This window comes from Acipenser ruthenus, chromosome 1, assembly GCF_902713425.1.
Source record: "Acipenser ruthenus chromosome 1, fAciRut3.2 maternal haplotype, whole genome shotgun sequence".
Taxonomy (NCBI): Eukaryota; Metazoa; Chordata; class Actinopteri; order Acipenseriformes; family Acipenseridae; genus Acipenser; species Acipenser ruthenus.
The window spans coordinates 12852034-12877017 of NC_081189.1; the positions used below are offsets into that span (position 1 = coordinate 12852034).

The 24984-nt window shown below is 39.3% G+C and overlaps 1 protein-coding gene across 2 annotated transcripts in view; it reads left to right on the top strand.

Moving 5' to 3' along the window:
* Window positions 1-351: 351 nt before the first annotated feature.
* The window catches only part of LOC131702000 (anthrax toxin receptor 2-like), an 82050-nt gene continuing 57417 nt past the window's right edge, over window positions 352-24984 (top strand). Inside the window, exons 1-10 of one of the 2 annotated variants that reach the window (XM_059003337.1) lie at window positions 352-555; window positions 5612-5683; window positions 7162-7233; window positions 7717-7798; window positions 8645-8752; window positions 8888-8956; window positions 14919-14999; window positions 19758-19818; window positions 20489-20578; window positions 21986-22055. In XM_059003337.1, coding sequence (XP_058859320.1) covers window positions 533-555; window positions 5612-5683; window positions 7162-7233; window positions 7717-7798; window positions 8645-8752; window positions 8888-8956; window positions 14919-14999; window positions 19758-19818; window positions 20489-20578; window positions 21986-22055 — 728 coding nt within the window. In that variant the 5' untranslated portion in view covers window positions 352-532. Of the gene's footprint in view, window positions 907-5611; window positions 5684-7161; window positions 7234-7716; window positions 7799-8644; window positions 8753-8887; window positions 8957-14918; window positions 15000-19757; window positions 19819-20488; window positions 20579-21985; window positions 22056-24984 lie in introns of both variants that reach the window. The other variant, XM_059003290.1, reaches the window with a different exon arrangement.

Here is a 24984-nt window from a genome sequence, read left to right on the forward strand (position 1 = left end):
GCGGGGACTAGCCTGACTGTCCTGGTTACTTCAGCATTTGAATAAGTCTGCCAGTCTAAACCATGAGCAATGCTTTTTTTTCTTTTAGTCACAGATTTCTTCATCAGCTCCGTTAGGAAAGAGACATCTTTTTACAATTATTTACAAGATACCCCTGTAGCAAAATACTTAAAAAAATTGCCCTTTGTAAAAACATTACTGTAATATTCTTGACAGATACAGCTACAAACCTATCAGTACTCTTATAGTAAAAGGTTCCTGCAGCCGCCCAGGACTCACTGCATTAAGAATTTTACTGGAAGCATTCACGATGACTACAGACAGGGTTATTTGTATTGCCCCTGGCGCATGCTCATTTAAAAACAAACACGTATTGTGCACCAGTTTACATCGGAGGCTGGGTGTAACAGTTCTCCATAAGGGGTTTCAATACAGGGGTTTCGATGCATCTGTGCTCACAGGAAAGAAGTATTATGTTGTTTCAGCTCTACTGTAGCAACAAAGGACATGAAGAAATCGGTGACGTCAGCCTATGAAGGATTTCCTCCTCTTCTCGTGAGACAATCACTTTTCTAACTTTGACACGTTGCTTGGGGATGTGTACAGTCTTTCCAAATTTAATCCACACATTAATGTAACAGTTGCACGCATTTTGGATTTTCTGTATATTTTTTTTATATATACCTGGTGGCTGGTTCTATTTTCTGTGGTACTGCACGGCATTACCTTTTTTTTTTAACGGTCGTCATTAACTTGAAAACAAGGAACGGAGATGAAATACTGTGCAGTCTATACTGCTGTCGCCCAGGTCGTTTTGCTCCTAACTTTACTAAAGGGACCCCCTTCTGGTAAAGCAGAAGAAGCCTCTTGTCACGGAGCATTTGATCTTTATTTTGTGTTGGACAAGTAAGTATCCTGTCAGAAATGAGTTTGCATACACAGCAGTACTTAGTTGTGGCTCCGTGCATGGCCATGCTTGCATTACTTTTCTAGTTTTGACAAGAAAGTAATAATTATAGTTTGAAAGATTTGTTTCACACTAACGCAATTACAGGGCAGTTCCTTTGAAATGTAAAACGACGGGTTTCTTTTTTGTTTGGTTTTTAATGTTATTCCAGTTGTGAAACAGTTAAGCCAGCCTGCGGGCTCAGTTCAGTTAGGTAATCAATATATCATCACTGAAAATGGTTTGACAGCGAAAGTACCAGGTTCAAGTAATGCTACCAAAATCAGTGCAGTCTGGGGAGGTAGAGGCACAAAAAGCGAGGCGCAGAACATAACATGTTTGTTTATATATTATCGGACTTATGCCGATGACGTCTTTTTATTTGATTAAACTTGTTTTTACAACATACATCAATCGAATGTCTTTTCTGTGTCCTGATACTGAAGTGTAGCTGCTGATACATAATAACATTGCTTGTCAGACTCCTGGCCTCTGAGTCCATGGTCTGTTTTGTTTCACATACAGGTTTTGCTGTCTTAAACAGATAGGCACTCATGTATGTTCACTGATGCGCTATAGTACTCGGTGGAGGAAACCTGTTGATTATGTTTAGCATAGGCAATAATGTATAGGTACAATCATGTCAAATTTGTGCATAACTGTCAAATAAGTATAATTGTGTGTGATTGGTTGTAATTTTGTTCAAAACGAGGCCCAGCATCCAATTCTCAAATATTTAATTAAATAGCAAACAATAATCCTCTTTTTACAAATTATTCCCCTATGTGATTAATACAAGACAAGAGTTCAGAATCATTTTCCAACCACAGATAAAGCTGCGTTTTCTTCTTCTTCTTCTTCTCTCTGAACACAGGGCCTGGTTTAAAACATGTTTTATTCTTTCCTGTTTATGCTTATACGTTGTATATTGCTGTGCTGTGCTGTGGTTGTTTTAGTGGTTTTGAGTTTGGACCCCTTTCTTACTAGTATTCTGTATACATCAATAGAGCTTACTTTAAATAACGAAAGGAAGAAAGAAAGAAAACATATTTTCTTTATCCTGAAGTTACCACTTTTTGGCATTGTACGCACATAGCTGATGGATCAACTCTGCTATCATAATATGAAAGAAGCTAGTTGGAAACTAGAGACCTGATGTGTGAAATACATGATGATGATGATGATGATGATGATGATGATGATGTAATTTCCTTAACTGAGCACAAAGCATGCAATGTATACACAGTTTGTAGACTAGCCTATGTAAATCACACCTAGCAGATTGTGAAGTTCGTAATATTATAACGTCAAGTGCAGATGGAACATTTGCAGCCCCTCTGTGTTGCAGAGCTGTCAGGGTGCACCCTGAACTTTGCAAGACCCTGACCCGTGCAGAACTGTGCTGGGACAATGCATGGGGATTTTGCGGGATCTGCCCCTTGTCAGTACACATGAGTGAACACCTGGACTTGTTGCAGAGACTGGCTCACCCATAGAAGTATATGGGTGGAACTTTGCACTGGAGTTGACCTCTGCCTAGCGCGGGAAGGGGCCAGGGAGGAGTAGGACTGGAACAGCCACTGATTGGCGGAGTTGTAACGATGTAGGGAAATGTGGGTTATTTAAAGGACAGCTTGCATGCAGTTCGGGATGGGCTATAGCAGGAGTGTATGAGAATCTACATATTGCTGTTGTGGTGCCAATAAAGAAAGTAGGGCTGGGACAATGCATCGATGCATCGAATCGTCTGCATAACCATCGATGGATACAATAAAAATACATTTTTAACAATGTAGAGAAAGCTTGGCTTACTTACGTGGAGAGAGCGCTAGAGAGAAAAAAAATCACAACCGAGTTACTGGGAATTAGTTTAATCTCCTATACTTATCTGTATCCCATGCAATTACAGTACTTTCTTAAAATAATACAAGATTAAAAGCAGTACTTAATTTGTGCCGCAGCGCAACCCCGGAACCTCTGGGCATGCAGAGTCATAGCGCCGGTACCTCTAGTTAAAAATCTCATAAAATGCTTTATTTTTAAAATCTCACACAGTTGCATTAAGTCTGCAAGTTGTTGCCTGCGCTCTAAAGATAGACAGTCCACTGCCACGTTTGTAGCTTACTTTAAATTACTTTACGATTTCAGCTTGAGTGCCTTTAAGTAAGATGACACTGGCTGCAACTCTATTGTCGTTTTTAATTTTATACACAAATAAGCTTACTTGATTTGAAAAACGTCATGAACGATATAAGCAACTTCTTACACTACTTGGTTTGATTAAATGAGTACACAACAAAATATGAAAGCTCAACATTAATTTGAACAAAGAACAACGACAATTTTTTTATGAAAAAAAAATATTGTAGCCTACTTCAAAAGGAACATTAGCCTGCTATATTATTAAACCAAAACAATAAAAATAATAATGATCTGGTTCTCTCTTGCCTTTTTCCATGAATATAATTTAATTAATAGAGAATAAAAGCATACTTAGATAACATCTACCTAGCCTAAGTTTAATTAATCGTTTTTGTAATCTACCAGCAGCTTCTGCTGCATACACATTGCCGATAATAGTGCAGACCGTGGGTCAAACCAATGTTCGTGTTGGGGTGCGTTTTTTTTTAAATCAATGTCGTCCTTCTGGAGTCCTCTGAATGCTTTTTAATTTGTTTGTTAAACCATTTTAATGCAAAACCATAGCAAAACATCGGCTCAACTTTGAGTCATGGGTCTTTTCGGTGATGTGCCAATCTGGGGATTCATAAGACCCGCACCACACCACTGCACCCCCAGACTGATGGGCTGATGGAGTGGTTCAGTCGGACCCTCACCACCCAGCTTGCTATTGCCACCACTTCCCACCAGAGGGACTGGGGCATTCAGCTGCCGCTGATCTTACTGGCTTGCCGCACAGCTGTGCAGGAGTCCACCAGCTGCACCTCCATGCTATTGTTGCTTGGCCATCCACCCGATACTATGGAGGACACCAACTGACCATATGCCTGGCACTTGCAGGACATGATGGACACCGCACATTGTTTTGCCCACAAAAGCGTCGCTATGACATTCGGGTTCGGGGACAGCACTTTCTTGCTGGGGAACTAGTCTGGGTTTACAGCCAGCCGGATTGTAAACCAGCAGCCTACAGACGCCGGACCCCTTAACAGCCCAACTTGTTTGCCACTGCAGGCCGCGGTTGAGGGTACACTGGCTGCCACTTCTTTTCACAGGCCGCAACAATAGAGACGGCCGCCTCGCCATTTCAGGGACTCTGGACACCTCATCGTGGGGGGGTGGCGTGGTGTAGTGGCAAGCACAGACGGAACCTTTGCAGCCCCTCTGCATTGCGTTGCAGAGCTGTCAGGACACACCCTTAATTTTGCAAGACCCTGAACTCCTGCTTGCACTGTGCAGAACTGTGCTGGGACAGTGCATGGGGATTTCGCGGGAGCTGCCCCCATGGTAGTACACATGAGTGAAAACCTTAACATTGTTGCAGAGACTGGCTTCCCCATAGGAGTATATGGATACAACTTTGCACTGGAGTTGACCTCTCCCTAGCGCAGGAAGGGGCCGGGGGGGAGAAAGACTGGAACAGCCACTGATTGATAGGGAAATGTAGAGAAATGTGGACTATTTATAGAGCACCATGCATGCTGTTTGAGGTGGGATATAGAGGGAGTGTATAAGAATCTGCTTATTGCTGTTGTGCTGCCAATAAAGAGAGTTGCTCTTTGAATCACTAACCTGCTTCAAGCTCTTCATTCTTCATTCATTATATATTTGACATATTGTACAACTACTGAGCACACAATTGCAGAAAATAAACACATTACATACATATCACTGTAGGAATCTCACAGTTAAAGCACTTTTATTATGAATAAAAATGGATTATCAGCCTGCATGTAAACATATTTCTTCACCTTGACCTCCAGATCTAATATGGCTGCTATATTGTAGTCATGCGACTTTATGGTTTTCGGATGATAGAGACCAAGTGCTTTTAGGCTTCAAATGTGGTGCAAAGCTGTATTCCAGTGCTACGATCCTCTTGTTCTACATATTATTAAGTTCATGGTGACCCATAAATGCTATATCCAATATATTAGTAACCTCTTGAAAAAATGTCATAATTACTATACACAAGTGTTTTTATGAGGTGTAGATCACAGATGCCGTCTTTTTACGATACTGACACTTGGTTGGTTGGGGTTATTAGGGATATATCTTGGTTACTATCAATATAAATTATTTTACACATTAAGTTATTACACGAAGCATAAACATTTTGCAGTTACTCAAAATGTATTGAAATTGGACCTGCTTTTGAAATGTATTAATTGTATTAATTGGGCAGCAGTGTGGAGTAGTGGTTAGGGCTCTGAACTCTTGACCAGAGGGTTGTTGGTTCAATCCCCAGTGGGGGACACTGCTGTTGTACCCTTGAGCAAGGTACTTTACCTAGATTGCTCCAGTAAAAACCCAACTGTATAAATGGGTAATTGTATGTAAAATAATGTGATATCTGTATAATGTGAAATGATGTATAATGTGATATCTTGTAACAATTGTAAGTCGCCCTGGATAAGGGCGTCTGCTAAGAAAATAGTATAATAATGAAAGGTTTTTTTTTTTTTTTTTAAAATGTTTTCTCAGATCTGGCAGTGTAGCAGACAACTGGGGAGAAATCTATGGATTTGTAGAGCAACTCACTCAAAGATTTGTAAGGTAAAGTTGTTGTGACCTAACAAGCATTTTATGGAATGTCACTGATGTTATCTTAAGCACTGATTACATATTTTTGGAGTAGATGCTCAGACTTGTTCACAATTAACTAATCTGCAGAAGAAAATAGCAAATGGGCCATGTGGGAGTGGGTGGCACTGTGGGTTGAGTTGTTATTCCAACCATTTACATTGCAGGCTCTGTGTACATCCATATAGAGAGGATAGAACAAGGGGATTATATTGTTATGCTTACAAACTGTAGTAATAATAATTAAACAAAATCAAGGATTAGCACACTTTTCCAGTCTGTTAACTCAAAGCTTATAATTGTGAAACCTGCGATAGCTTCAGACTACAGAACTTAGAACATCTGATAGAATTGTGAGCTAAGTGTGGAGGAGGAAAGGAAAGTGTGCCATGTGTCTTGTGGGAGAAAATTAGCAGTACATATCCTTATGTTGCCTTGCCCAGCATCGTTAAGGCCAGAGAGAGAGAGCAGAATACTTGCAGAAAAAAACAACTTTAGTAGCAAAGGGAAAACGAGTTTGTAAGGTCTAAAGAAAAATGTGTTAAGGGTAATATGTTACCATTTTAACAGCTGGTGTTCCAATAGAGAGGATTAAGAATGCTGTAACGTGAGATATCATATCAGTATTTCTGTAATTCCTTATCATTATGATATTGCTTTGCTGGTTCTTTTCTGACACGTCAATTAACAGTGTAACTTATTTTCACAACCTTATGAGCGAATTCATTTTTTAAAATTGTTATTAATTGCAAAGCTGTACCAAATCACAAGAACTTTTTTTTTTTTCAATTATCTTTGTTTGGATAACAAACTAACAAACAGTTTTGTGGTGCTGGCATCAGTCTCAGAGTCTCTTAGCAAAGGTTCAGGTTGCATCTCACCCTAGATCTGCTATCTCTTTAACTTACGATGAGAATTATACAGTTTGCAGATGATGAACCACATGTTAAATAAAACATAACAAAAAAACAAAGAAAAAAAATTGTCACAAGAAAGAACTGTACATAACATGTACAAATTAAAAAAAAAATAAAAAAAAAACAAAAAAAGCTTTCCTGTTCCAAGAATTGAGTGACAAAAGTGTACTGTAATGATATATTTTAGGCTGCAACATCTATGAGTAAGCAAATGACTCTGCGCTCCTAACAACAACACCTTCGTCACTGCTGTTGATCAGATTAGTCGAGCCACCACTGGTATTGTTCAAGATGTGAAATTAAAGCATATATGGAAGCTACTTTAAATCAATGCCAGTACATTAGGTCTATAAACAAAAATGTTAATAATCAGATCTGGTACGTTTTTATTTATAAATGAACCCCTGGGTGGAGTGAATGTAAAAACCTGTCATGGAATTCCTTTTGGACTGTGCACACCTTTCTAATTGGTTATATAATAATAATAATAATAATAATAATAATAATAATAATAATAACTTTTTTTTTTTCCAGTCCAAGGATGAGGTTGTCCTTTATAGTGTTTTCATCAAAAGCTGAAACCATGATGCCTCTGACTGGAAACAGGTCTGTTCCCTGTTCTAGCCAATGAGCAACAATTTAATGTGTCATTTATTTTTTTCGAGGGGGGGTACATACATTTATTGCAGCATTGTTACAGAACAAAGTGTCTTGGTAGAGTTGATTTGTTCTTTTTACTTTGCATTTTATCTTTCTGATTCCTAGGACAGCATGAAAAGTACTATTTTTCCTTCTTTAGAAAAGCATACTTTTGTGCATCATTACTGATGTTTACCTCTGATACTAATGTGCTTTTTATGCCACCTTACCTTTATAATTTAATACTTAATTATGATTTATTAAAATGTATCAGGTTGTATTAAGCAAGGGAAAATACTATAATCTGTTTGTATTCATGGGAGTTGTATCTTTGGTATAGATTTCATTGGCTAGTTTCTTATCTGTTTCCAGGCTAACGCAGTTTTCAGCTTTGCCTTTTTAACTGGCAGACCTGGTTGTTTGATGGCTGTTCTGATTGTTGGTTTTCAGAGATGAAATTAACAAAGGGCTTGATAAATTGAGCAAAGTGATCCCTGCAGGTGAAACGTATATGCACGAAGGGATCAAACAGGTAAGCAAACCTACAATCTAGGAAATATTAAATAAACAAATAGATATACACCTCTGCTTGGATTTTTTTTTCTATGATGCATATATATATATATATATATATATATATATATATATATATATATATATATATATATATATATATTGTATTCAGCCGATGAAGGACTTGTAGTCCGAAAAGTCCTGATAATTGATTTGTAATTGATTATTCTACCTTTAAGTACCTGAAATATCCTTTTCTTTTTTTCTTTTTTCTTATATATATAAAATCCCTTCAATGTAATGTTACTGGAATTGTATACAGTAGTTTTTTTTGCATTCTGTCCTTTGCCAATGCAGTGGCACTACAGTAGTAACCCAGTGGTTCTGTTCTAAGGGCCATGGTAGTGCAAGACAGCTACAAAAATGTGTATGTGGATTGTTTTTGATAACCATTACTGATAGTGTCACAATGGTATGAACAAGTACACACTGGTAAACCATTACAGCACAGTATTACCATGTCAGTGTCCCACCATGTTCCACTGCATCATTCCATTGTTCATTGTGAAACAGACGCTGTGTTCAGTACATTTTTAGTTCCAGGGCTTTATCAACAGCAATTTACTCAACATACTGTATGTGCAGCTAAGCTCTCTGTATTCTTCTTATCATTAGACATACTGCACTTCTTCAGGTCAAATTAATTTATACAGGAAATAAAATCCAATTAAGTCATTTTCATTTGTCATCGTTAGGTTAGGCTGCTTCCCCTTCCTGCCGCACAGGACATCAAACAATCTGCAGTCCTGTAGTTTAATGTAATATAAATGTTTGATGTTTATTTGTTTTTATTGATATTTTGTAGGCACGGATACAGATAGAAAAGGAAGGGGGTTTGAAGACATCCAGTATTATTATTGCCCTTACGGATGGGATGCTGGTGGATTTGCTGCTGCCATATGCAATAGAAGAAGTAAGATCAATCTTTTCTGTGTGCAGTTACACATTTTTTAGAAGGGTTTATGAAACTAATAATAATAATAATAATAATAACAATAATAATAATAATAATAATATGATTCTTGTGTTTTATATTGTTTAATTGCAGGCGAAAAAGGCAAGAACCTTTGGTGCAAGAGTGTACTGCGTAGGAGTTAAAGATTTTGTTGAAGAGCAGGTAAGAGGTTTTGGGAGAACATTTAATGTAACACAGAAGAAAAAGAAATCTGATTTCAACATTGTAAAATATGTTTTAGCTTTTAAATACAGTTAGAGAAAGTACAGAGCTGTCCGCTGTGACTTCACACCGCTCTTTATGTAATGTAGTGGTATACCTAAAAACTAAAATAAGCAAAAGTTTTTTATTTTACTGCTGAAAAAAAAAAGATTGATCTTGATTTAACAGCTCGAAATTAACGCTGGCCGTGCGGCAGTTGCCGTGGGAACCCTTCTGATTTGCCCCGATGCCCCACAAAATATATGTCTATTTCACGGCCATTCAGCTACAGCAAGTGGAGACACCTGTATTAGAAAGTGTTTGCAGACAAACAATAACATGATTACGTAATTTACATGGCTAAGTGTGGCGGAGTGTCCCACCCCTATGTATTATTATTTGTATTTTTGTTTGCGGCGCGGGTAAAAGCGCCGTGTCTTTTATTATTATATTTAAAAACCCCATGAGGATGCATGGCTGATCAGCTACTGATTATTTAACTAGCTGACAGTCATGCATCCTTACCAAACGCGTGCAGACTCTGGCCGAGGGGTAATAAGATAATTAACAACTAGTTAATCCCTCGGCCAGAGTATATAAACCTGCAGCTCTCTGCACTCGAGGTTGGAGTGTAGAGAGGAGAGTACGGGGAGCGGAGAGAAAGAAGCATTTAAAAACAATTGCTAAAACGTGCTGGAGTATCCAGCACAACACTTACTTGTTTGTTTGTTTATTCATTTGGCCCTCGTTCACTTTGGTTTCTGTTTTGTTGTTTTTGTTTAAATCTTTTGTTTTGTTTATTAAACACGCTGAATGCTGTTGCATTCAGCTTCACCCGCCCATCCACTGTTTTGACTCAGTTACTTCCTGGTCTGTGACGTCATCACACATCACAACTGCGAGCCAGACTGCCACATATGGTGTCCTGCGTGGGACAAAACAAACGCCTCCAACAGTCGGACCAGGAAGGATAAGGAGGTTTTTTTTGTTTTTTTTTCAAAAAGTATTTTTGTGTGGGTTTTTTTGGAAAAAAAATAAATAAAAATAAAAATGGGGAAAAGTAGCCGGAGGAGAAAGCAGCAGCAGCAGCAACAACAGCAGCAGGAGGCGCAGCAACAGCAGCCTTACCTTACCACGCTGGACGTCTGCCTCACCTGCCTGAAGGGTGAGGAGTGGTGCTTCGCGGTTGGTGAGGTCGGGCACGTGGCACCGGACCAACCCCCTCCATGGCAGGAGAGGAAGGAGCCTGAGCATCCAGCAAGGGTGAGAGAGGACCCACATCCTCAGAGGCGGAAGAATCCTGTCTCCTCTAAGGGGATCTGGGACTGGCTGGCGGAGCCTGAGAGGGATGTAATGGTGGCCCTCCCTGCTGTGATCAACCTCCTGTGGGCGAGAGATGGGGAGCGCTGGGAGGCCTGGGAACAGACACACCACCCAGCATCCCTCCCAGATATTGCAGCCATGGTGCTCAACTACCTGGCTGCAGATATGGGAGGGGCCCCGCTGCTGTTTCCAGCGCCAGAGGGAGAGGAGCCATCACTGCCTTCTCCAGCGCCAGAGGGAGAGGAGTCATCGCTGCCTTCTCCAGCGCCAGAGGGAGGAGTCATCGCTGCCTTCTCCAGCTCCAGAGGGAGAGGAGCCATCGCTGCCTTCTCCAGCGCCAGAGGGAGAGGAGCCATCGCTGCCTTCTCCAGTGCCAGAGGGAGAGGAGCCATCGCTGCCTTCTCCAGCGCCAGAGGGAGAGGAGCCATCGCTGCCTTCTCCAGCGCCAGAGGGAGAGGAGCCATCACTGCCATCTCCAGCGCCAGAGGGAGAGGAGCCATTGCTGCCGTCTCCAGCACTAGGAGCAGAGCAGCAGGAGCTGCCTCTGTCTCCACCACCACCAGGAGCAGAGCAGCAGGAGCTGCCTCTGTCTCCACCACCACCAGGAGCAGAGCAGCAGGAGCTGCTTCTGTCTCCACCATCGCCAGGAGCAGAGCAGCAAGAGCTGCCTCTGCCTCCGCCACCTCCACCAGCAGAGGGTGAATGCCTGCTGGTTCTGCCTCAACTGCCGTGGGAGGACTGCTTGCCCCTCCCACCTCCACCAGCAGAGGGTGAATGCCTGCTGGTTCCGCCTCAGCCGCCGTGGGAGGACTGCTTGCCGCTCCCAGCTCCACCAGCAGAGGGTGAATGCCTGCTGGTTCTACCACAACCGCCGTGGGAGGATTGCTTGCCCCTCCCACCTCCACCAGCAGAGGGTGAATGCCTGCTGGTTCCGCCTCAGCCGCTGTGGGAGGACTGCTTTCCCCTCCCACCTCCACCAGCAGAGGGTGGATACCTGCTGGTTCCACATCCACCGTCATGGGAAGGACTGCTCCTGCCCTGCCTCGCACCGCCCAAGGATGCCTGCCTCGCACCGCCCAGGGATGCCTGCCTCGCTTTGCCCAAGGATGCCTGTTGCTCCGCATCGCCTGGGGCTGCCTGTTGCTCCGCATCGCCTGGGGCTGCCTGTTGCTCCGCATCACCTGGGGCTGCCTGTTGCTCCGCATCGCCTGGGGCTGCCTGTTGCTCCGCATCGCCTGGGGCTGCCTGTTGCTCCACATCACCTGGAGAGCCACCAGCTACAGGGAACGAGGGAGAAGTGGAGCTCCCGCTGCCGCCTCCATGGCCAGGGGCTCCCCTCCCGAGTTCACCTCCCGAGGGTCCACTGCTGCTGCTGCCGTCGCCTCCCGAGGGTCCGCTGCTGCTGTTGCCGTCGCCTCCCGGGGGTCCGCTGCTGCTGCCGTCGTCTCCCGAGGGTCCGCTGCGGCTGCCGTCGCCCGCCGAGGGTCCGCTGCGGCTGCCGTCGCCCCCCGAGGGTCCACTGCTGCTGCCATTGCCTGCCGAAGGTCTGCAGCTGCTACCTTCGCCTCCCGAGGGTCCTGTTTTGCCTGGGGTCGCTACCAGTCCTGCCATGCGGCAGGAAATACTGTGGCTGGAGCCCCAGGAAGGGGAGCTGCCAGCCACGGAAAAGGGGGGGGGGAGGTCAGGAGACCAGCTCCCCCAGCCGCACTTTCGCGGCAGGAAATACTATGGCTGGAGCCCCATGAAGGGGAGCTGCCGGCCATGGAAAAGGGGGGGGGAGGTCAGGAGACCAGCCCCAAAATTTTTCTGGCCAGAGGAACCGGCCTGTGCGTCGTCCACTGGGACGCTACAGTTGTTTGGGTGGGAGGAGGACATCCCACCGTGGCCGCCACCTTTGGCCCGTTGCTGCCCCTGTTCCTGCGCCGGGACTGCTAACCGGGACTTTGGGGACTAAGGGGGGAGGTGGCCGAAAAGGCCATGTCTGCTGTGCACAAGGGGGGGCATGTGTGGTGGAGTGTCCCGCCCCTGTGTATTATTATTTGTATTTTTGTTTGCGGCGCGGGTAAAAGCGCTGCGTCTTTTATTATATTTAAAAAACCCGTGAGGATGCATGGCTGATCAGCTACTGATTATTTACTGACAGTCATGCATCCTTACCAAACGCGTGCAGACTCTGGCCGAGGGGTAATAAGATAATTAACAACTAGTTAATCCCTCGGCCAGAGTATATAAACCTGCAGCTCTCTGCACTCGAGGTTGGAGTGTAGAGAGGAGAGTACGGGGAGCGGAGAGAAAGAAGCATTTAAAAACAATTGCTAAAACGTGCTGGAGTATCCAGCACGACACTTACTTGTTTGTTTGTTTATTCGTTTGGCCCTCGTGCACTTTGGTTTCTGTTTAAATCTTTTGTTTTGTTTATTAAACACACTGGATGCCGTTGCATTCAGCTTCACCCGCCCATCCACTGTTTTGACTCAGTTACTTCCTGGTCTGTGACGTCATCACACATCACCACTGCGAGCCAGACTGCCACATTAAGTCACATCAGCGGGAACAAAACAAAAAACAAACAACGAACACGACCCTTTCAAGCACGTGGATTTCTACCATGACCAGAATAAACGTAGAAAGCCTTGCACAATACGCAAAACAGATGGCAAAATGTGTTCATTTTTTCAGGTCAGTAGTTTAGAAATATTTACGGTATTTACAAGTGGATTTCTTTCAGGTTTTAAAAATGATTAACTGTAACTAACTTGAAGATGTTTCATTTGCTGTTATCCCCTTATTTAAATGTCTTTATTTTTTACCACAATGAAACCAAAACAGTATGAAATACTATTATTTATTGTATGACAGTGTTTATTATTATTATTATTATTATTATTATTATTATTATTATTATTGGTCCATCTTATGATAAAGACATGTTTTAGTTTTTTCAGTTCATCCATAAATGTAACGCAGCTACTCTGCATTTTGTGTGTTACACGCGGGAACGAGATTTCTGAGTTTAGTTTATGTTAAACTTAGGAGAATATATACTATTAAACAGTCCCTCACGGTCATGGAATTCCGCAAATCTGAAATTGATTGGTCTCTCCTTGTGCACTGAAATGTCTGTAAATGAAAAAGCAATCAGCAATAGGCAACCGACTTTACGTTCCTCCTATTTTGCCCTGGCTGAATGATACATTACATGAAGCTTAATTTAAAGGTGAAATGTTATTGTTTTGATTTATTACTACTCATTAACGCTATTTTTCATAGACTTTTCATTGACAAGTCATTGCTGCAGAATATAGTTTTCTCGTTGCAGATTTTAGGACATTTTACTGCAGATTTCCGTGGGGACTAATTAAAATTGAACAAAAACGGTCCTGTGGATTAGCGATGAAAGTCTGGCTTCAGCACAGGCTTATGTCCTCACAGGCTCGAATCAAGGCTGCTGGTTGACAAAACAAAACCAAAAAAAACACCAGCATTTTCTGAATAAATAAATAGTTATTATTAAGTTAAACTGTGTTGTTTCTTTATGTGGCCAATAATTAGCTTTATATATGAATCCTCAGCAAAATTACATAACATCCTACACTTTGGCCTTGACTTAAGCTTAGTGGCCTTGGTGCCCTCTACAAATTTATTGAACTGAAGGCTCAATTTTGGCCTTGCCCTTTAGAGACATGCAGCATTATTCATTTATTTTTGAATTCATAGGAAAAGTGAACTTCTTACACAGATGTTATCACAGTAGCTTGGGATATACTCATAAAAGCCTCTGGTTTTGGTTTAACATGGTTTCTATGTTCAGACTTTTGTTGTACCGTAAATCCTACCAAGTTCCTTTTTATTTCATATACTACAGTTGGGTAGCCACTTCCTTCCCTATGAATGTTTTCACTTGGCTCTTTCTCCAGTAGCTAAATAATTTTCAAAGAAGCGTCATTGGTTTCCTGAGGAGTTCGAAGAGAAGCTTTTACAATTTCAGCGTTTTGTTATTAGGCTCAGTTCATAACAAACACTACCAGCTTGGACAGATCGGAAATGCTGATTAGACCCCCTTATTTTTTGACATGCCAAGCAATACCACAGTTCACAAATTGGGAGAAAAACAGGTGTGAGTAATGAGAAGCAGCATATAACAGAAATGCTCTGTGTGATAGCAGACGGATGCAAACTGCCTCCATATGCGTAACTGAGGTTGTATCTTTGCAAATGCATATTTATATGATTTATTTTTTCCTCAAATTGAGGGTGGGAAATTTGGGCTTAAATTTTAAGGAATTCGGTATTTGTTATTTTTAGTCAAATAAGTACACTGCATTGTGTGTGTGTGTGTGTGTGTGTGTGTGTGTGTGTGTGTATATATATATATATATACACACACACACAATCCCCCCCTTAGTAGACTAATACATGTATATATTAAATACATGTTCTTCATATCAAAATGGATATAAATGTAACTAAACTGTTAGCATCAGGCACCTTTACAAAGTGTAAATCAGAATACTCATTTGTTATCATCTTACCAAATCACCTGTGACAATGAAGTGGTTCTTATTCTGACCATGTAAAACTGTTATTTTCTTTTTCACAGCTTGCAGAGATTGCAGACACCAAAGACCAAGTCTTCCCTGTCAACGATGGATTTCATGCTCTTAAAGGCATAATTAATTCAGTATGTTCATAGTTATATTTAATACTATGTTGCTGAATGTAGTACTTTGATAGCCTGTTTCAATTGAGCATTTATAATTGTGTAGATAATTCACTTTTTTTGTTGCCAGAAGTCTGTGTGTTACAGCTTTAGCATGGTTTTGTAGCCAACATAATTTTGGATGGAATCCATTTGTGTCTTTAGGTGTGGTCCAATTGGCTAACATAATGGTGTATATTTTTTTTTAGTCTCCTGCAGTACCCACCATATAGTCGTCCCTTTTTCAGTCTTTATATATTTAAAATTCATAAAATAAACATTTGGATAAACTTTTTGGGCATTTTATTTTTGTAATCTGTAAAAATATAATTCAGCAGTATTTTGTGTTTTGTGTTTCATTGAACTATTACCAACAGCTTATAAAATCCCATAAAAAAGACAGAATTTAGGACTGAAAGTCAAACCTGACGACAGCAATTCTCAGGCTCATTTTCAATAGTGTACGCTGTTAGTAACAGATGTGAAAAAATACAGTAAAATGACCCAATTCTTTACTGTTTAATACTCAGCGAGTATGTTTTCCTGACACTATACTGTTTAATATTTAGACTCAAGTGTGAAAATACCAATTTTAGTGTTGTTTTGACTAATATAAAACTTGGACTACCTGATGTTAGTTTGGTTACTGTAGTCCAAGATTAGTGTTCATCAGGGTCTGTGAAACCAGCTCTTAAAGTGTAGTTCTGTCTTTTGTGTGGTCTTTCTGTTTACACAAGTTTGCATTGTCTATTAGTTAAAATAGTCATATCATTTGTTTTCATTTGCATTTGCAACCCATATGGTTTTACATGGAATAAATTATGAAGCCCACATATGTGGCAAATATATTTTTTTATATGTGTTCACCTCCTGAAGAAGACCAGAGGAAGTGAGTGGGAGGAAATGCATTGAAAAATCTATGAGTGAAATATCAAAGTATTAGAAACTATCTGTCTACCTATCTGACACATTTAAAAATAGATACAACACACATGTCTGTAGCTCGAATGGAAAATAGGACTTGTTGAAGTTGAAAGTTTTTTTTAGGCTCAAAGCCCTAAGGTTTGAAATGTCCTTCCAAACCAATGCATGGAAATGTGTTATTTAATGGTACTATAGATGTTTGTATGTACTGTATGTCATTAAGCATCCATAACATGTTTAGTTTATATTAAGCAGTAGTATCGATGAATTGTGATGTTTTATTTACATGATATATCGTATTGTAATGGAGGTATGCATTGTTTGTATCACAGTACTTGACCAAAAGCACAACCTAGCTCACTGTAGTCCTCCAAGAAGTTTTTGAATGAAGAGCAAATGTTTTATAGTTGGTATGAGCACGTACTCGCCCCAACTCATTTAATTGTTGTATTTTTAACAAACTAGTCCTTCATTTAAGGATCTTTTTATGCATCATACAAGTAGCTATCAGGACCATCACATGTATCGTGATACATACTGTATCGCAACGTGAATGTCGTATTGTGACATTAGTGTATCCTTACGCTCATATTAAGCATGTGTCTCCTTTTTGCCTGTAATTTGCATTTAGTGTGTCTCTTATCTTTTATTTCCCTAGTGAGGGCTGCAGTTCTTCCAAAAAGCCTAAGAAAGCCTTTCTCTTAATACGGGTGCAAGACCTTTATCGTCTTGTAGGATTTAAAGTTGTCTAAAATAAGCAGTTGATAATATTAACGCATTGTTTTGATGGGAGTTGTTCCTTTTGGGGAAAAACTGTTGACTTCATGGCGTGTTTAGTTTAAAAACACTTGTGTTCTAAAGTCAGCATTCCATTTGGAGGTTTTGTAGCGTTTATATCTCATTTTAAAGGAGTCGCTAATCAGCACTGTTTCTTGATTTACGGGAAGCCGTAACATTTATAGAACATCTTGAAACTCTTTATTTACTAAATGAAATATAATAAAGAAATATATATGTCCATTTTCAAAATGTTAACTCCAAAAGAGAAAAAAACACCTTTGTAATATAATTCAAGGAGGTGGTAGAATAAAAAGAAAAAGTTCTTAAAAGATTCCGTTCCACAGAGTAACCTCTTGGACATCATTCATCGGGACTGGAACATTCAGAAAACATATACCACGGAAGGTGGTTGTACTACTTGTAATATTGACTAATTTATCAGCAGTTGTGTTTCAAATATGTTTTTATTATAGTCCACTTCCAGTATTTTGGAGCTGATGACTCAATGAAATTCCCAAGTAGCCTCTCATATTGTATATTTTAAGCTAAAAAAACCCTTAAATGTAACTGTGTGGTAGAGCTACCGACAGTCAAGGCTTGAATAGCAGAGATTAGAGTTTCCCCACTATAAACAAAGAATAACTGCGCAGCTCAGGACTGACGTACCACAAGGACGATCTCTCTCTCTCTCTCTCTCTCTCTCTCTCTCTCTCTCTCTCTCTCTCTCTCTCTCTCACAAAGAATAACTGCACAGTTCAGGACTTATGTACCACAAAGGTGATATCTCTCTCTCTCTCTGTCTCTCACACACACACACACAGTTTTTTTGTTTTGATTTGTCAGTTATTTTATGTACTGTATAAATCCTATAATATGCAATACAATAAAAAAAACTTGGCAGATAATATCTACAACAGAATTCGAGGTCAGTGGTCACTATGAAGAGCAAAATAACCTTCTGCAATTATTTGAATTGCTATCTATCAGCTGAACACTTGGGGCATTTTGGGACACAGCCTTCCAAGATAATGTTGATATGAAGTTGCCAAAATAGCAACTTCCTACATTATGTGCTTGCCAGCTTTCTGTGTGATAGTTTCCATTCGCTGTACTCTTATTTCTCACTTCACTGTGCTGCCAGTGATATTTCTGCTGAAAATGCTAGAGATACTATTGAGAAAGAAGTTAAATGAGAACAAAAATGTACTGCTTCATCTTTCCAATTTTTATATTTGGCTGAAGCAGTAGTGGCAGGGTTATATGTTAGTTAGACAATTTGTTCCATTTTTTCAAACCAAGGTGCAGTGTTGAATAGGAATTTTCCAGACCTTATTAAAAACATATATAATGTCAGATGTAGAGTACTGCGTGGCTGTTTGCTCGTTACTGAAAATGATCCAATAAAACAAGTCTATTTTGTCATTTATTAGTGCAAAACAGCTGACTTAATGCTTCTTTAAACATGTGTTTGTAAGCTAGGGATTTGAGGCAATCACTGAGCTATAAACCAAATGTTTATGAATAAAATAATAGTAAATGAAAATGCTTCTTGTAGCTGGTTAATTTTAACTCTACTGGGGAAACCACCCATATACTGTCCTTACAAATATTTAACACTGTACTCGATCAACAAATAGATTGATGATCTTCAGAATTATTTTTTGGTGATACCACTGTCCTGTATTGTAGGCCTGCTGTATAGATTGTCCTTAAAAAATAGTGCATATTGCTGCAAAGCTGAGTTTGATCTGCATTCCATTCAAGTGGTGTATATTTATTTAAGTACATGGTATTCTTTAAATATACAATCTGTTTCAGATTTGAGTAGCTGAGAAATAAATAAACTGTAAAAGCCACAGTTCAAAAATCTGTTGAGAAGGAACAAGTTGCTGCAGTTGTCCTTTACTGTTGTGGAGTCAAGTTCAAATCATGTTTTGCCTGTAATGTATGGACTGTAATGTATGGAAGGCACAGTATGGTAGGTAAGTCATCTTTATGCTGCGTCTGTACTGTAGCAGTGCTGTGTAGCGCACGGCTGTTAAGGATTCTGCCCGATGTCGGTGAGTGGAAATGAGGTAATCTGCAGACAAGCCGGTTCTTTTGCTCGGTTGCGGTGTCCTTGGTCTCCAGTTCCTCCGTGTTACACATATATTGTGGAAAGAGGTCCATATTAAAGCAGGTTTAAGGGCTGTGGCATTTAGATCAGCCACTGTTTAAATAATTAGAATAGACTCCAATTCTCAATTCTCGACTATTAGCTAAAAGTTGTCACAACAATCACTGTTCTTATATGTATATATATATATATATATATATATATTTTTAATTTATAAATTAATTCTTAAATTTCTAAAATTAATTTGTAAGTTAATTTGTCAACTCTTACATTAAATGAGCTGTTTGGCAATTGAACTTTTTGGTTAGTTTCCATTTGCTTGTGTTTACACATAGCTTAATTGGCCAATAATTAATCAGTTTTTGTTGCATAGATGTGTACTTTTATAATGGTGCAGTGGGATCAATGTGTGACACTACTGTGGTGTGTGCCACAAAATTTGGTTCTGCATACTAAAAAACAGAGTTTGAAAATGTTTTCGTTCAGAATCAACAGGCAACTGAGGAAAGTGCAAACAGGTGACTGTGTCAGCTGACAATGTTGTCACATGTTTATACTCACTATTTGTACTCTGGGCTCGCAGTGGGAAAATAAACTGATGGCTTTACAAGGCAAGATAAACACAAGCTGAACTTTTATCAGCCGAATATTAATAGTTCTATCTGCATCCGATCCGCCAGCCGCAAAGATGTGCAACAATCCCTGCGCATCCGCGGATATAAAGCAGACATCCGCGGATTTGCAGGGCTTTATTTATCAATACAATAAATAATCAGGACTTATCATTTCTAATTATAATACGTCATTTCACTATGTGTTATCCCCTGGGGAATCAAATGCATTCATTTTTTTAAACAAGCATTTTCGAAAGAGATACCAACGATTTCAGGGTACTCATGTGTTCTTGTCTTTCTGCACAGATTTTGAAACAGTCCTGCACTGAGATTTTAAGTGTTGAACCCTCAAGTGTGTGTGTCAATGGTAAGTCAGTAACATTAATGCTTAAGTAATGTATTAAGTTTATTTGAACAAAAACGTGAGTATTTGAAGCTGAAGGTCAAGCGGAGCACAGAGTATGTGAAATATTTGCATTGGATCACACTCACAGCATCCCAGCTTAAACAGATCTGTGCCAATGCTACATATTTGTTTTGCTAATTTCTGTACTTGCTGGTGGCCAACACCCTAAATCGGAGGTAGGTAAGCAGCATTGAAAAAAAATATATTCATAGGAGAGTATCTTAGTAGAGTATATATGCATTTACTGTGCTTTAATACAGTTTTAACCACTCTGTGCCATACGTTTTTATGTTTTACTATTATTATTATTATTATTATTATTTATTTCTTAGCAGATGCCCTTATCCAGGGCGACTTACAATTGTTACAAGATATCACATTATACATTATTTCACATTATACAGATATCACATTATTTCACATACAATTACCCATTTATACAGTTGGGTTTTTACTGGAGCAATCTAGGTAAAGTACCTTGCTGAAGGGTACAGCAGCAGTGTCCCCCACTGGGGATTGAACCCACAACCCTCCAGTCAAGAGCCCAGAGCCCTAACCACTACTCCACACTGCTGCCCCACATTTTACCTTTTACCACATTATACATTATACTGTTGTCTTTATTTTCCAGAGTCATTTTCAGTTGTTTTAAGAGGAAATGGCTTCAAACTTGGTCGAAACAGAGTCACTTGCACCTTTCTTGTCAATGGAAATACAATTAGTAAGTATTCAATGTTGTCTTCTTTAATAACAAAAATCATCCTCTTAGATTTATGAACAATAACAAAAGGGTGCAAAACCAACCAAATCAATGATCTCATTCACAGTTCCCTTTTTAGGGCTCACAGTTTTTGTTTTGTGTTTTTAAAGCTGTTTACTTGACTGGATTTAGCACGAGTTTTTCCACTATCTTATGGGTCACAATAGAAAGCAAAAAACAAAACAAATTAAATATTTTAAATTTATATGGATTGTCTTGAGTTAAAACAATAGGGTTCATGCTCCTCGGTGCTTGAGGGTAATATTCTGTATGAGGATGGAGGGGAAGCTGCTATTCTGTTCTCTTTGAAGCTCCTGTGTTTTTTAACATCAACAGACTTCATTCAATTAGAATGCATCTACAGTATAATTTGAGATAATGCCAAATCTCATATGATTTACAGTATTAAATGAATACTTAATACCCTCTTCATTTGCATACTGTTTATTTTGTATCTGTTTATTATCCTATGATATATGTTCTTAATCACAATGTATTATTGCTTTAGCATGATATTTAGCATGTTTCATAAGCATGTTTCAAAACCACTGTGTCAGGGCGCAGAAAATTACCAAAGCACACTCTAGTTTCTATACTGGCATTATTACAGAAATACCACCTTGGGCCCATATAGCACAGGAGGATATCTAAGGGGACCTAAATAAAATGTATTATTGCTCAACTAAAACACTTTCATATACAAATATGTTTTCCATAGAAATGGTAAACAGTGCGGGTGCTGTATTTTATTTATTTATTTATTTATTTATTTATTTATTTTATTTTTGTATTTTTTAATTAAACCTTTCCCCATGTCACTCTAAATACTGTATATGGGTACAGGCACTTTTTGTTTTTGCCAGACATGGTATATAGTCAATTGTGTGTATTTTGAGCGCTGCATGTGACTTTACTAGATCAATGGTTGCCTGTGTTGCTATGCATTTTAGAGACACCAATAAAACGGATCCTCGGTATACACCCAAATGGGTGTGAGCTGAAATGGTTCATTGAGGGTTGGCATTGTGTAATTTTGGGCAAACGTAATCTCAGCCTACTAAAACTGCAACCGTTGAAAGTGCTCGCTGTAATCTAAAAATCCCAGTCGACTGTGAATAAAACACATGAACTTGCACACACTGTATCAATTGTCAAATAAACTGAAGATTATACTGCAGAGTTAATTTTAGAATATATTTTAAATCTTGATAACGCATGCCAGCCGAGTATCAGAATTTAATGTCCCTTTTACTTTTGAAACAACTGTTAAATATAATACATATATAATCTGGATACAAGTTATTCTCCGATTGCATAACTGATTAACCAGTGCAGTCTAAGGAACTCATGCAATGCCTCATTTTCCAGATGAGAAGCCAAGTGAAGTGCTGGATAATTATCTGGTCTGTCCAGCGCCCACGCTACATGAAGTTGGACAGTAAGTACTCATTGAGATCCTCATACTGTAATTATAAATAACTGGACACTTTGGCAGGGCACTGTTGAAACTCCAGGGCTACAATTCATAGGGTTATGCACTGTGTTCTATATGTTATTTATCCCAAACAGACATCCTTGTTTTACTGTAGTGGCTGCCATTGAACACAATGTCTGCTTTCATACAGTAGATGGGCCAATAGTAATTTTAAGGATTGCATTTGGTTTTGAATGTGATTCTATCTATTTACCGATCTAGCTAGTAAAATAGTGCAGAGTATAAATCAAGGAGGTTATGATGGGATTTTAGATTGGCTTGGTGAGACCATACTTGGATGGTCTCCACACTACAAAAAGGACATTGCGGCTTTGGAAAGACTGCAGAGAAGAGCAACTAGAATTATCCCTGTTTGCATTCACCATGAGCTACCTATCTCTGGGTATTCACTGGGGGGTGGGGGCACGAGGTGTGGCCATCATCGCCAGTTTAGCTTCCAGAAATGTTTCTTCTTATGTCAGCCAGCAGTGCTGGAATAGAACAGCTTAAGTATTAAGACACTTTCAACACAATTCGACACATTTGCTCTTTTTGACAAGCCCAGAACTGAATGGCAGAGATTAAGTCTCGATTGAGTTTTACTTGCAAAGGTACTAGGGGAAGCTCAGATGCTGCCTGTTAACACCATTCCTGACAGATAAACTACAGGCCTACTTTTACTTGTGTTTGCACTTTTGAGAGATGCTAACTGTTTTCTTAGCCACAACTTTCAGTTGAATTGTATAAACAATAAACTGTAATATTAAAGGGTGACATTGTAGACATGACATCATATTAGACTGTTGTTTCTTGCTAGTTTAATAATGCTTTTCTCCTTGCAAAAACAGTAAATATAAATGTACCACTCAGTTTTTATTTTTGGATCATCTGGCATTCGAGGGAGTTAACAGTAAATAAACAATACATTAGTCCTGTTTTTTTTATGCTAGTTTCAGTCCAAGGGTCACAGTCATTATTCTCTGGTAATGTGAGTTCCTAAACATGAATTGTGGTTGGTAACTCTACAGGGCCAGACCTGTAAGCATTTCCTCTGAACTTTAATGGGTCTGCCAAACAATTATTATATTTGAAACCAGCCCAGCTGAAGATAGTCTTTGTGGGATCAGTGTTTATAACATCTTTTGATGTGTACTGTGCTTACAGAATGAAAGCATTTTTAGCTGTTATTTTATAGATATTTTGCTGTAATGTACTGCAGGTATGCATACAGTTCTTTATCTGTAGTTTGCTTTTGCAATATGATATTCTAATAAAGACCATTAGCATTCTTAATAAGAATAAGGGATCAAAACAACAGTGTACTGTTAAAGCTACATTTTAAATGTACAGTCCCAAGATAAACGGGTGAAACTGTGCAATGAATTGTCATCTGGCTGACTTGCAGACACTGCTACAGTATTTGTTCCGTGTCTGTATGAGAGTTTTGGAATGCGCTTTCTCTCCCTTGTTATTTTACTTCCGAAGACAAGCACCTCAAAGGTTATGCAGTTCAACGATGAACTAAAAATGTTAAATCATCTAGGTGGCTGCCGTTTGAAGTGCTTGCTTAATTAACTTTTGGCTAGCAAACCCAACCCATTAAGTACTTGGTTAGCATGTGTGGAGAATAATTACATTTGGTACTGAGCTGCGGAGGATTTTAAAAGGATGTGCGACAGATGTGCTGAATGCTTTTCCTGCGCTTCCCTTTTAAATAATTCTCTGCCACACTGGTGATAGTCCAGACTATCAACCCACATGCCACCTGCATAACGTCTGAGCAAAAACTTCTTTCACATTCCATCTGTCCTCATATCTGTGCCATCCTATGATAGGAAACATGCACCTTAAATTTGTTTGGTTTTTTGAGATTTTCCATGTATCCACCAAATCTGTGATAGTATATGCCTTGCATGGCATCATCTGTAGTGACAGATGGAAAATTAGCTTCCCTGTGCCCATTCCCACATAACGCTGCTTAGAAAGATGATGTGCATCAGTTATGTTCTGCTTGCATACCTACAATTCAAAAGCACCTACATTCTATGTATCTATCAGCTAACCTGTTCTGTTTAGGAATATATATATATATATATATATATATATATATATATATATATATATATATATATATATATATACATATATATATATATATATATATATATATATATATATATATATAGTTTATATTCTGGTAGCTAAGGAACCCTTGACAACGTTGTTTGATGCTGTTTGCATCAATTAGTTATGAAACATGTTACAATTCCGTGCTACATAAGTCACAACTCTTTTTAAAGAGCGCCAACATTAATCAGTAAGGAAAGTAATTGCTAAACTACTGACTTAGTAACAAAGTAAACTGAAATCAAACATGTACACAGACTTCTATGGTATCAGGCACAGAATGGAGATAACATTATTGATTTTCTGTCTATAAACACTATTAGAGGAACGTCTGCCTTTGATATTACAGTGAAGGCACAGAACATTGAGTTTGTTTTTTTTGCTTTCATTTTTTATGATGAATTGTCATTCATGTGCCATTCAGGTTTTGGGTCCATCCATATAAAAGCACATGCAGTTAGTAAATAAATAACCATCCATTAAAAAAAGTATATTTTGGTGAAAAATAAAAACAAGTATTTATTTTGTATGAGTTTAAACACACACATTCTTGTTTTGTTGTACTGTATTGGCAGTAATATGCTAGCAATGATCATTCAGGGCTGTGTTAACCATTCTGTTCGTAAGGGCTAGGGTCTTTACTTATCAGTTCAGTAGACAAATGTTTCATATTTCGAAAGGCACAAACATTTGTGTTGTGCAATAGTCATTTAGCTATCTAGGACACAAGTAAACCTATAGTTTACAGAGTTTCTTTTGCTTTCCA